At 41.8% G+C, this 13,079-nt stretch overlaps 1 protein-coding gene across 2 annotated transcripts in view; it reads right to left on the bottom strand.

The window, feature by feature from the left end:
- Positions 1-13,079, bottom strand: part of AUTS2 (activator of transcription and developmental regulator AUTS2) — a 1,924,915-nt gene that overhangs the window by 1,817,202 nt on the left and 94,634 nt on the right. Inside the window, exon 1 of one of the 2 annotated variants that reach the window (XM_069226925.1) lies at positions 548-3,132. The exons of the other annotated variant lie outside the window; for it this stretch is intronic. Within the exon in view, the coding sequence (XP_069083026.1) occupies positions 548-595 (48 nt within the window). The 5' untranslated portion in view covers positions 596-3,132. Of the gene's footprint in view, positions 1-547; positions 3,133-13,079 lie in introns of those variants that run through there. 2 annotated transcript variants of the gene reach the window in all.

Below are 13,079 nucleotides of genomic sequence, written 5' to 3'. Positions count from 1 at the left end.
AATGTAAACAAAATTAACCTATATGTCTTCTGAGAGAACAAAACTGCAATTACCACCAACGTGACTGTATATTGTTGACGATTCCTGTACCATATGTCAATCCACATATTATGTTTTTCCGTAATTGATAATATAACATGTTTTCTCAAATCGTTTTGGATTATAAAACAAGATTTCAAAAACAGAACTTCAGTACCAACAACAGCTCTGAATTAAAAACAAAGTCAGCGTGCCTCACATGAACGGTTGGCACTCCTTCAAAGCCCATGCATTAACCGAGAATACGTTTCAGATATTCCTTTTCTGACTTTAGTTTACAAGATTGGAGGAAGGCTAACATTTGACATCTCCACCTACTAAGTATTGAGGAATGACTTTCCGTGCAATGTTAAATCCATATATATATATGTATATATATACATATATATACATGCTTTTCCAGCACACTTTTCGGAACTAAAATGATAATCAGAAATAGAAAGCCAAAGGGAAAGGCATATGCGGGTCTCCCCTGGGAGTATGACTGAAAAGCAACAAATTGACTTACCTTCTCTGCAAACTTGAACTTGACATAGAACCAACTTGATTTTATCATCGTGGCACCGCCTGGCTTTGATGACAGAGGTTGATGTGGTGACAGCAGCTTAGTCAATTTCAAAGCGTTTTCCAAGGGCTGCAGATACTTCAGATCAGCGCTGCACAGCAGGCAGGGTTCTGCCTCTGAACATCTTTTCCCCGTTATGACCTCTAAAAGAGCGCGATCCGGCTATAGCGAGCGCTGAAAGCCCAGCTCTCTGTTCCGCCGACAGCTTGGCTGCCTTACAAGAGAATCCCTGAAATGGACTTCAGCTGTGTTCATCAAAAATGGCACATGTCAGTAAGTCAAGAAGAGGGGGAGGCTGGGTTCAGACCTGTCAGCCTCCCAGAAGGACGAACAGCCCCCACCAGAGCGGAGATGAATAATGAATTCCATCACTTCCCTCCAGATACAGATTAACACCTGGCTAAACATTATTCTGACAACAAGCTGCCCAGCCACTGTGCACACCATGCAGACTTAACCCCTTCTCTGCCCAAACCACAACCCGCATGGTTCAAAAGTCCCTCTCTGCTCCTCTCTAAGTATTCTTGCTGCCACCCACAAACAGGAAATTATATTTATTTATATTATGGGTATGTAATCTGTACTCTAAATCAGTGGTTCCCAACCTGTGGTCCGGGGACCCCTGGAGGTCCGCGAAGCCTCCTCAGGGGGTCCGTGAGTGCTTAGACAATTAAATATTATTAACATATATGGTCCCCATCTTTCAGTAATGACTCAGTGGGGATGGGTCCCTGGGTTCCAGTAATGAAAAAGTGGGGGTCCACAGAAATCAAAAGGTTGGGAACCACTGCTCTAATTCATTTCATTCTGATGCACCACCCACACACACACACACATGCACACACACACACCACAACTTAAATGAATAACAAAAGGCTTGATCCTCTCATATTGAAAATGGTGTATCCTTTGTAACACGATCACTAACTTCGCGTTTAAAGAGAATCCTAGGGCATTGATGAGCTTTATAACAAAATACAGCATATTAGGCTTCTGTCCTTCATTGCAAGTTTGACCATGATTGCTAAACTCTGCATTATGGTGAATTGGGGCTGTCTAGCGATCTGGTATCCGGCAGGCAAGAGAAATGGAAGCAATGAAGGCTTCACACACAGATGCCCATCCAAATGCCTGAAGGCTGATGAGTACAGATGACCACCAGCGAGATGAGAAAGTAGCACAGTGGAAATGTAAATCTAACGCAGACTTAGTTGGCCGTGTAGCTGTACTCTGTTCTTTAGTGGTGAGTTCAAACAGGAAGGAGAGATGGAACAGAGGAAAAGCAACTAAACTGAAAGTTAGTCCCAGTGAGTATGTGTATGTTCTGAGGCTCACACCATGCAGGCCAGAATGATGAACTGACTCCCAACCCTCACGGCTGGGGCGTTTGGATTGGGAAACAATGTTTTAACATTCGGGTGACGATAGTGGGAAGGGTGTAGTATCTAGGGTCTCAAAGAAGCACATGGTGTGTGTCGGATACTCTTATTTTCACAGATGTGACCATGGTGTGCATCACCATCCTGCCCACGGTCTGTAGGTATGTGCCTGTGAATTGTTATCTATCCATCTATCTTTCACTCCGCAGAATGATTAATAGAGCTGGACGTCCACTGTTAAAAGTCACTTGGTGTTATAGAAGAAGATTCAAAGATCTTCTGTATCAATTAAAAGCTAGGCCGGATGGCCCAGTCACCATTAAGATATTCTAGTTTAATTAAAACCCTGGCCAGATGGCCCAATCATGGGTGAGCAGTAGTTCTGATTGTCGCCTTTCAATCCTTAGTAAAAAGATTTGTGGTTTCACAGACAGACAAGAAAGCATCTTCTCCATAATGTGATCTATTGTAGCCTTTCTTCTCGTGATGGCTGGCATTAGCACAGAATCCGTCTCTGCAACCCTCTTCTAACATCATTATTGACTACAAATAGACTTGCACACACATAACAAGTATAAAACATGTCTCCTAACTGAAAGTTGTTTCCCAGACTATAATTCTGCACTTGATGCTGGTTAGTTGTTGTGTTGTTTCCTGCAGCCTAATGATGGAAAATACTTGTACAGGTTATGAGGTGCCAGCAAGAAATCACTTTATAGATTCAAAATTCATAGATTCTTTCTTTCCAGTTTCCAGTTTTGTTGGAAAATGGTTTTGCCTGAAGGTACTAGACCAGTGCATGTAATAAGACCACAACTTTTAAGGCGCTTTAAAAGTACACAGAACTAAAACAGATACTGATTAGAAAACCCAACGGTGGCAAAATAAAAGTTAAAGAACTTTGTTCACTTTTCAGATCAAGAAACAAATTAAACAGTCTTCTACTTTTTTAGTATTAAACTAGATTGGAGCTCTTTAGGCAGAGAATTCGAGAAAATGTGTGGTAGGTAGTGGCAGCTGCTGCCAATCAAGGGTGGTGGGGTTACTGTCGGGGTGAAGGGAGAGGATTACAAAAAAAAAAAATTACCTCCCGCTGCTGCTCCTGGTCTTCCTGCCAGTCGCTCCCTCTCCTACCAGCAGTCACAGTGACACAGGCTCCCAATCCAGATGCTGCTCTCATGCTAAAGCAAGCATGAGAGAAGCACCGGTATTGGCCTCAGCAGACTGGTTTGATGCTCGCTCAGGCACAGAGAGTCTGTGCCATTTCTCCAACCTGGCTGTGCAACACAGCTGGGTTGGAGAAATGTAAGTGTGCATGTCGGTTTGGCCAGCCTAAGACAGCCGTCCAAACCAACATGAGCACTTTACAGTGCCCACCACTCCTCCTCCCTATGGCTAAGCCCACCCCAGACTTGCATGGCTCAGTCAGGCAGTGACAATAGTTGTCAATAGGGGGGTGGGGGGTGACGTTCCTCTGCTATTATGGAGGAGCCGCCTCTGGTGGTAGGAGGAATTATTAGCAGGAAAAGGGTTAGATTTAAATATGCACATTTTTGCCAACTTCCCAATTAATTGCTTTCACACAGTCTGAGGGTATCCCTGCTTTGCCTTAAATTTTCTTTGCGTACCTTTTTTTTATTGCACTTACTGTTATGGCGCAACAGGGGGGTAGTATTCTGATGTATTTATCTCCCCAAAGTCATTGTTTAAAAATACTCAAACAAAAGAGAATAATTCGGAGCAAAGAACAGAAAAACAACCCTATATGCAACACAAGATCATGGATTAAATAACCAATACTGAAATCACAACACAGTTCCATTACTATAGCAAAATTGTAAACACCCACTACAGAACCAAATATCTGAATCATTACATTTTAATGAAAAGAAAGTCTGGTCAGGACTACTAAATTTGAATAACTACGTAAGAAAGGATGTACTTTTTGTTGAGGTGTCTCTTTCATGTCTGACTTTGCTGGCTTTAAAACAGTGACACAATGCCTGTGCTTTTCCCCAGAAAGGTATATGTGCATTGGTTTCACCTAATTTGCTTTTTAACATTCCTATAAAGCCATGGTAAATGGAGCAGAAAGTTCCAATGGCATGGATGTTAAATGCCACATATGAGCTGTAGCGTGCAGTCACACCACCTTCATATATGCCAAAAATACCTAGTGCTAAGATGCACTATTATGCTTTAGCTGTGATGCACTCTAGATGTACAAACAACAACGTGATGGATGGAATAGTTGAATTAATTTCAGCCACTGGCAATTGCTCGGGCCACATCTCCGTGGACCTGCATGCTAATTCCACAGCTGCCAGGGATTCAAATGGCTTTCTATTAGAACTTTGTTGAGGCCTAACAAGGGTGTGTTTGATACGTTGGCAAGGGTATCGTAAGAAATAGGGTAATTAGTTGAGAGGGATGGAAGCCCCAATCAAATAATAGATACATTACTCGTCAGGATGAAATACTAAAAGTCAAAAAATACACCTGTGCTTACACAGTGGTAGCTTAACACAAAAGAAGTCAAGGTTAACCTATAGGCAATGTGTAAAATATTTATGCCGCACCCATACAGAAATAAAGTGTAAACACAACACAAATCCCAAACTGATTTAGAAAATATAGATCTAATTTTAATTAACAAAAGGGCACCAGATTGACAAAATCAGTAGCATCAGAGCTATGAACTTTTAAAGTCTCTAGTACAAGTAGAGTCAAAATAGGTTCAGGTTATCTGGTTGCCCTGGACTGGGTCAAAGCCACATGTTTACTCCAACCGTGATGGAGTACGGGTCTTATACATGTACCAGGTTTGTCTCACTGAAAATCTAAAATTCCCTGAGTCCAAGTCCAAGTGGTTAGCTGCAGCTGAGCTTGGAGTAGGTGGTCAACGCGAAAACACCACTGTCAAAGTGAGGAGCAGGTTGGGCGCCATGGGTAGTCGCAGTTCAGCACAAAGAGTTGCCCGTCGCTGGAGCTTTGCATTGGCAATCAATGTGGACTGTTGCTCTTGTTGCTGTATCTCAAGCTGATGTGAAGAGTCCGTCGTTGCTCGAGATTAACATCAGCTGGCATTGCGGATGGTGCAAAGCGAGGAGTCTGTTTACCGCCGTGAAGAGCCCAAAAAAGTCTTGTTCTTCACCTGGAGCCAAAGGTTTGTGATTCCTGGGCAGAAGAAGTGCTCCCAGATGCCAGTCATTGGTCCTGGGCCATTAGGTTCACCTCTTGGGGATCAGGACTCACTCCAGCAGAGACCAGCAGCAGGGCTCAGACAGTTCCAGAAGGAGCTGGTCAGCTGGGCAGTTGCAGGTAGACCTCTTGAAAAATTACTTTAGCAGTATTTCACTGTCAGGACATGTAAAACTTAAACACACATGTCCTACTTTTTAAATACTATGCACCCTGTCCTATCAGTGGTTAAGACCTACATTGGGGGTTTCTTATAAGTATTAAAAAGGAAGGTTTAGGCCTGGCAAAAGGTTTATTTTGCCTGGCTGAAATGGCAGTTTAAACTTTAAAGCTACACTACAGACCGCAGATGCAGTACTGAGACTGATTTTACAGGCATACTTTAGTGGGTGAGACAATAAATGCTGCAGGCCCCCCAAGTAGCACCTGATCTACACACCCTCATTACTTGTACAACCAATTAGTAGGGATTGATTAGTGGGGGTACAGTGCACCAAGGCCTAATGCTAACAAAAACAAGTTCAGCAAAACAGCGGACTGAAGGCAAAAGGTCTGGTGGAACACCAAGGATGTCAGGTCTAATAGGTATCTTCTCTTACCAACAGCCCACCTTCTGACAAATTGCAAAGGAGAACAAATCAGTACTACCAAACAGAAGGACACTGCCCCAAAATAACATACATTGCAGTAAATATCTACTGGAAAAAAGGGCAACAAGCAGAGCTCCTCAAGATGAAATATACACATATGTTGAAACATTACCTGGATACTTGCATGGCATATAAAATATAGGCACTGAAAACACTATCTGTAACTATGTATGAAAGACACATTGTTTGATCCATGATGAAATAAAACTACATTCCACACAGTAAACGCACCTGAAAAATCATGCACAATTGAAAGGTGTTCAAATGCTTAATCTTCACATTCAAAGTCTGGAAACTTCACCCTAGCTAAAGGAATTTGAAGTTTCCTGAATTGGCAGTGCAGAGGTTTGCCATGCTAGGCCCACACACTGCTGATTTCTAGACACAGAAAATACTGCCCAAAAGGCCGGGATAGCCTGAAGCTAGAAACGAGATTGGGGGTATAGAAGAGGAAGAGGGCAGGGAGTACAGAGACTTGGGGATGTGGTGGAGGGGCAGTGAGTTCTAAACGGGGATCTGTGAGAGAGTGAGGGGCTCACAGAAAGGAATTTTGCCAGCGAGGAAGGTTGGACTGGCACTGCGGCACTATTGTGTGGTGCAGCCTCTGACAGTGGGTATGACAGGGCTTGGGCTGTGACAGTGGAGAGGTGACTTGTGAAGGCAGTCCTCCTGCTGCTCCTCGTGGACCTGAATACTGTTTTCTGGGCTGCTAAAACTGTCCTTTGAAATAAACTTTGGAAGCTACAAACTTTGGGAGGGTTACAATGTTAAAAAGAAAAATGTAAAAAGTTATTTGGTGACCTTTATAACTTTGCAAACACTTGAAGAAAGCTGAGGCATAAAAATGCTCCTCATGGACCTGAATACTGACTGGAATTGATTTCTGGGCTGCTAAAACTGTCCTTTAAAATAATAAAAATAAATAATAAAATGCTCCCCATGGACCTGAATACTGACTGGAATTGTTTTCTGGGCTGCTAAAACTGTCCTTTAAAATAATAAAAATAAATAATAAAATGCTCCTCATGGACTTGAATACTGACTGGAATTGTTTTCTGGGCTGCTAAAACTGTCCTTTGAAATAAACTTTGGAAGCTACAAACTTTGGGAGGGTTACAATGTTAAAAAGAACAATTTAAAAAGTTATTTGGTGACCTTTAGAACTTTGCAAACACTTGAAGAAAGCAGAGGCATAAAAATGCTCCTCATGGACCTGAATACTGACTGCAATTGATTTCTGGGCTGCTAAAACTGTCCTTTAAAATAAACTTTGGAAGCTACGAACTTTGGGAGGGTTACAGTGTTAAAAAGAAAAATGTAAAGCGTTATTTGGTGACCTTTAGAACTTTGCTAACACTTGAAGAAAGCAGAGGCATAAAAATGCCTTAAGTGCACAGACACCACCAAAATGTTTGAGATCGCACACAAATGGCCAGGGAGGCAGATAGGCTTTCAGTAGCCCCAGCTGATGCCCAAGTGGTTATTGCGACACTACCCCGTAATTAAAATACAGACACCTGAACCAGTGGCCAACAGATATGGTAACTAGTCCGATATTTACACCCTGTATGTTTGGGTCAGTCATTACTCCTCTCTCTGAAAACCTCTCTGATACATGAGAACTAGGAAGAAGCAGCAACCACTATTCTGGACATTGTTGCAAAACACCAAACCATAGCAAACCCAATTGTAAATATCCTATATGATAATTATTATGACAAACCAACCAGCAGAGGAGGACGTAACCTTTGGACTCCAAAACTATAGACCAGTCCATACACCTGGAACATGCAACACAAAACCAATTAAAGCAACAAAGAACAGTGCTGTACCACATCAATCGCCCACTCTTGTCATCAGCCTGAAAATGTTATGTTAGTTATCCTATAGGTCTTATGGAAGGTAGGTATTACCCCAAATAGGGCATCCTGATGCTGAAGATAAAAGTACTTTATTTTCGACCTGATTGTACCTGGAGTCTGACAAGTGTTTGTCCGTCAGGTAAGTGAAGGATTGACCACACTCGGGCAATAACTGATACTCTGTGATATTACCTGATAAGAAAACGATGAACTATGGAAGTGGGTAGGGCAAAATGCTGTTATTTTCATTTTCAGCTAGGTTGGGCATGCATTCTTAAATTATTAAAGCCCAGCTTTTGAAAAGTGCACATTTTTTAACAGGAAGCAAGCAAAGGTCTCAGAGATGTAGTGGAAGTTGGTCACACTTAAAAGTGGTGAGGTGTAAAAGTTGGTTATGACTTTTATGCAGGGAGAGAAGGGAGCGAGCTTGGTGGGCAAATAGGGGCTTTGGGTGGGGTCCTCCTCCCGAGAAATAATTGAAAAAGTTAGGCAAATGGTACATTATAAATCAAATTAATTTAGTGCGAAAACAGTTTATTGAACAGTGGGGACGTAGAGTCTTGAAATAGTAATCACATTCAAAACTGCCCCATATCTTTCTGCATTAATATTTTCAAAAGTTACTATAGTGTGCAAATAGTACAGCACAACAACTTTGTGCTTGCCCAATGTCTTTGTCTTGCATTGCATGTGGCATTGACTTTGGAAGAAAATCGTCTAATTAAAACTGGAAATGTTTCAGTTGTGAGACTGTGAATTCTATAAGAGGCCTGTGAAAGCAGTATTGGCTTTCAGTTATGTGTGCGTTATAATAGAAATGTATCCTCTTTTTCTCTGCACATCTCGTCCATCTGCATATCTTCATCTTCATCCCCATCTCTTTCCTCTTCAGCACCCTCTTTTCACTCTCTCCCTCACGTCACCATCCCAAAACATGCACAGCACATTTAAGCACTTTATTTTCTTCTACTTTCACCTTGTAAATATTTTGACATCTGTGTAGGCACACTTACACAGAATTTCAGTTGCTACAGGAATATATGACCATTGTTCTGTGTGCTCCGCAGAGAGGCCAACCTTCTGACAGGCACCTTGCTTTGCCGTCAGCCTCAGAACCAGAGCTCTCAATCAAAGCCCCTCATAAACACCTGGCATGACGCAAAGTATGCACTATACAAGATTAAAAAGTACAGAAACATAACATGATGAAAGAGCTAACACTCTTGAAATGCAAGATTAAGTAAAATGGGAAATAAAAGAGGAACTAAGTCGCTGATATGCATTACCTTAACATTTTTAACATTCATCGTTCATAAACCAATCCTTGGTTTTGGCATTAATGTTAAAGACAAAAAGATAGGGTCAGTTTTAATTCCATAGAGCGTGAATCTCTCTTTACTATCAGCACATATTTCTCCCTTTGCTCTTGACCCAGATATTCAGAACAACTTTGCGAGGGAACAAAAACCTTGCTCATCTTTCGATCAATTTTGCTGGGGAATAAAAACACCAGCTCTACTTCTAACAGGGCCAGGGACTTGTAGCCATGGCCTAAGATGTCACAGTGGGGAAGGTTAGCATGACCAGAGGTCTCAGCAGACCATATATATCAGAAGATTAGCATTATAAACTTTCCCATTACTGAGGACAAGCAGCCAAATCACAAATGTGTGCATCCAGACCATATGACGAATGGGAAAGGATAGGATCTATGCCTACCAATGACAGATATCTGAGGTCACACAAGGATGAAGACACAGATGCCCAAAACCATGACTCTGATAGCGTCACTCACCTACAGTGGATACCATACAAAATTGTAAGACGTGTGCCACATTGCAGAAAGTTGATTTACTGCCAGCCTTCCATCTCCTGCTTTGGAACAAGGTGGGGCAGGCAGCCTAGGCAGACAGTCCAGACTAAAATACTTCGATTTGTTTAGAAATGGAATCGTATCTTTAAATAAATTAATCTATTTCCTATTTTTTGGGGTAAACATGTAGGAATTTCGGAGGGGTGAATGCCCGAGCCCTAATGGAGAAACTGCCCCTGATGAGATAGACGATTGAGGATTAGATCAGTGGCAGAGTTTTACACAAACTGTAAACGATGAACTAGTTAAGCTGGAATTCCTAAATAGGAACAATTGCCATTATCAAGGTGGGAGGTGGTTATTTTTATCAATAATGGTCTTGAATGCTGTTAGAGGGAGAATAGAGAGGATTCTCAGAGTGAAAAAGCAGGTGGCAGTTAACCTGGTTGACTTGAAGTGACATAGATAGGTTGTGGTCAAGGAGTACCCCTAAACACCTTACTGAGTCCACTAAGACAGGGGTGGGACTCACCTCTGGCAGCCACCATCAGGGAGACCATGTGTAGGATAGCTGAGAACTTCTATTTTTCACTTTTTAACTTCAGTTCATTTTTCTCCAAGTGGCAACTCACAGAAAGAATGAAGGAAATTTGGCTTAAGTGTCGGGAAAATTGTCTGAAATAGAGTCCATAATTTGAGTATAGTCAAACCATAGCATTGCATAAGACCAGCTAGTGGGGAAATGTAAATATTAAAAGAGTAGGGCTCAAGGAAGAGTCCACAAGAAATCGGGTCATCATGAGAGTGAAATGGAGGGAGTAACAGCAGCCTCATGATAGCATGCCCACAGCACAGTAACCCATGCATGGCAACAGCAACAAAAGACATATGTAATGCAGTAGAGCCTGTGAAAATGGTGGTGCCCAAGTATGATGTTATGCATGCAACATGTGGGCAGTTTGATTTTATAGCAAGGTGGCCACCTATAGGGCCAGCTAGTTAAACATTGCCAGGTGGTCAGAGGCACGGTGGTGTGGTTATTCTTATGACTATACTGCTGCAGTCACCTTTAGCCAAGTTTTTGTGCACTGTGTCTAAAACAAGATACTAATGTGTCAATATAGTGTCGCTCCCAGCAAGCAGAAGTTACTTTGTATAGTACAACAACAATGACAGCACGGAAAAGGGTGTAGACGGGAGCCGGCCATCCAGTGCTTAACATGAGCCGGTGGCTTCTGGTGCTTGATGCTGGTACTTAATTGTCAGCACCAACATTGATGGCAGTCCACCACATGGTGACAATGATGTCCTATTTTGAGATGAGCATAACAACTATTGTTTAATATTTCAATATATATTAAAATGAATAATACCTGCCCCCTACACCATTCCTATATCTTTGGGTGCCCTGGAATAGTCTGAATTGTCACACTTGAAGGGATGTAATTGTTAATAGTGTTGTTGTTCCTGTCAATGGCAGCGCGTTCAGAGGCCATAGAGAGTGCAAGCTACAGTGGCCTGGGCCCTGGCACTTTTTAAAACAAATAAAGCACTGTGGCCATCACTCTGAATTTAGACACCACCAACTTTAGGTAGTAACAATTCTCAATCTCTTAGATCATTTGGAGTCAACTCTCCCTCTCTCTATCATTGATTTGATGGAGTTTGACTGCGTAGCAAACATTTTAGAGATGAGGATACTTGCAATATTTGCCTGATAATCACATTATTTGCATACAATAACCTTATGCCTGGAAGCCACTGCCTTTTGGTGCTGTCCATATAGCATAAGTGTTGGCAAAGAGAAACTCAGTGGAACAGCAAAATTATGCCAATGTGTCAATCTTTCAAATGCTCTTGATTGCATGAGTAATTAACTTAACTTAGGATGTGAAAACAACCAGGCTCTTGAGATAAACTAGAAACAGTAGTGGGTTTTAACGTGCTGCTGTTGCTGAATGCATATTTGGAATTTGCCTCCAAACATATGCAAAATAATAAGCCAACATCGGTCACTATACAAAGCTTTTGGGATGGCAGAACAAGTGCACAATAGTAAGGGACACGTTAACCTTCAATTGGCACACTATTTACCAGAGCATTTCCAGTCTGTCTATGCAGACCTCGCCTGGGGCCTGCTCACAGTGGCCATATCCCCAAAACTCGAATATGATTAGTGATGTACCCTATGAAGAGCTTTACATTCCTTTAACGTATGGCTGAGCATTGGGCAATTTGTTTTCTGAACGTTGGTTGATCACCCACATTGAATCATTTTACGTGAAACATCTCTTTTGCACCAATTAAAGGTGCTCTGGAGTCTGACGACAGTGCAATTTATAGCATTGTATAGTCCTCACAATCAAACGGGTCTCTCGGGCCAAATGGTTGCCAAATCAGCTTTTGAAGGCCAGTCTCGATCTTTAGCCATCAATATTGAAACCCCTTTATATCAGTGCATTCGAGATCCAGGTTGTACCCAACTCATCGCAGGGTCCAATGTTGCTTCCTATATGCAAAAAAGAAGACTCTAGTCAAGTAACAAACTACAAAATGGTTGTCCTTCTAAATTTTGAGGCCAAGCACTATGCACAGTTATTGCTAAAAAAAAATAGAGAACTGGGCCAAATCAAATAATCAAAACCAATGCATGCAAACAGAATTTAGAGCTGATAGCATTAACAGTGAGAATATATTATGATATATGAATCAGTGAGAGTTAAAACAAAGGCAGCATGCCTGCTTCATAGACTACTCGATGACCTTTGATGGGATGGACAGAGCTACACTATGACCAAAATTATGGATATGGGGATCCCAGCTCCTTTACTGAGAGCCATATAGTCTTGATATTGGAATACGTGGGGTTCTAGTTAAATAGCCCTCTTATGTCCATTTATGGGAAACGAATTATGACCAAGAGAGGTCTGCAACAAAGTTGCTTGCTGGCCCTGCTCCTTTTCAACTTTTCAACAGAATACATAACAGAGTTCATCAGAGGCTCTCAAGCTTGATCGAACATGCACACCCAGTTTATATAAACTCAATCTTCAGTCATCCAATATGCCAGTTATTCTATCATTTTAGAAAGTACAATGAAGTGCCCGCAAAAGTCTTTGCCCCACAATTGTAATACTGTTAACAAATTGACAAAATAAAAAAATACATATATAAAAATAAGTAGTTTTGGTCCTGACCATAAAGGCGTGGCAAAGGCAAAAGATGGCACACTGGCGATGTTTCAGTTCAGAAAAGCAGGACACACAACAATTTAGGTGTTTGGATCGAGATTGGGGTTGCAGACATTTTGCCTCAGGGACTGGGGTTGCAAACACTTTGCCTCAGGGATTGGGGTTGCAAACACTTTGCCTCATTAAGAATTAAAGCCCCTACCTTGCATAACGCCTTCTGATACCTTTATAGCAACTTCGAAACTCCATCCCTTGAACCTCTATTAACCGACCAAAACCATCTCTTGATCAGGGTTTGGCGGCATTTCCTTGGAATGTAGGCCTCTGGTTAGACTTCATTCAATCTAAAACTTTCAAAAGAATCTTTAGTCTACCAAAT

The sequence above is a fragment of the Pleurodeles waltl genome, chromosome 3_2 (assembly GCF_031143425.1).
Source record: "Pleurodeles waltl isolate 20211129_DDA chromosome 3_2, aPleWal1.hap1.20221129, whole genome shotgun sequence".
NCBI classification, from domain to species: domain Eukaryota; kingdom Metazoa; phylum Chordata; class Amphibia; order Caudata; family Salamandridae; genus Pleurodeles; species Pleurodeles waltl.
This window is presented reverse-complemented; position numbering and strand designations above follow the sequence as displayed.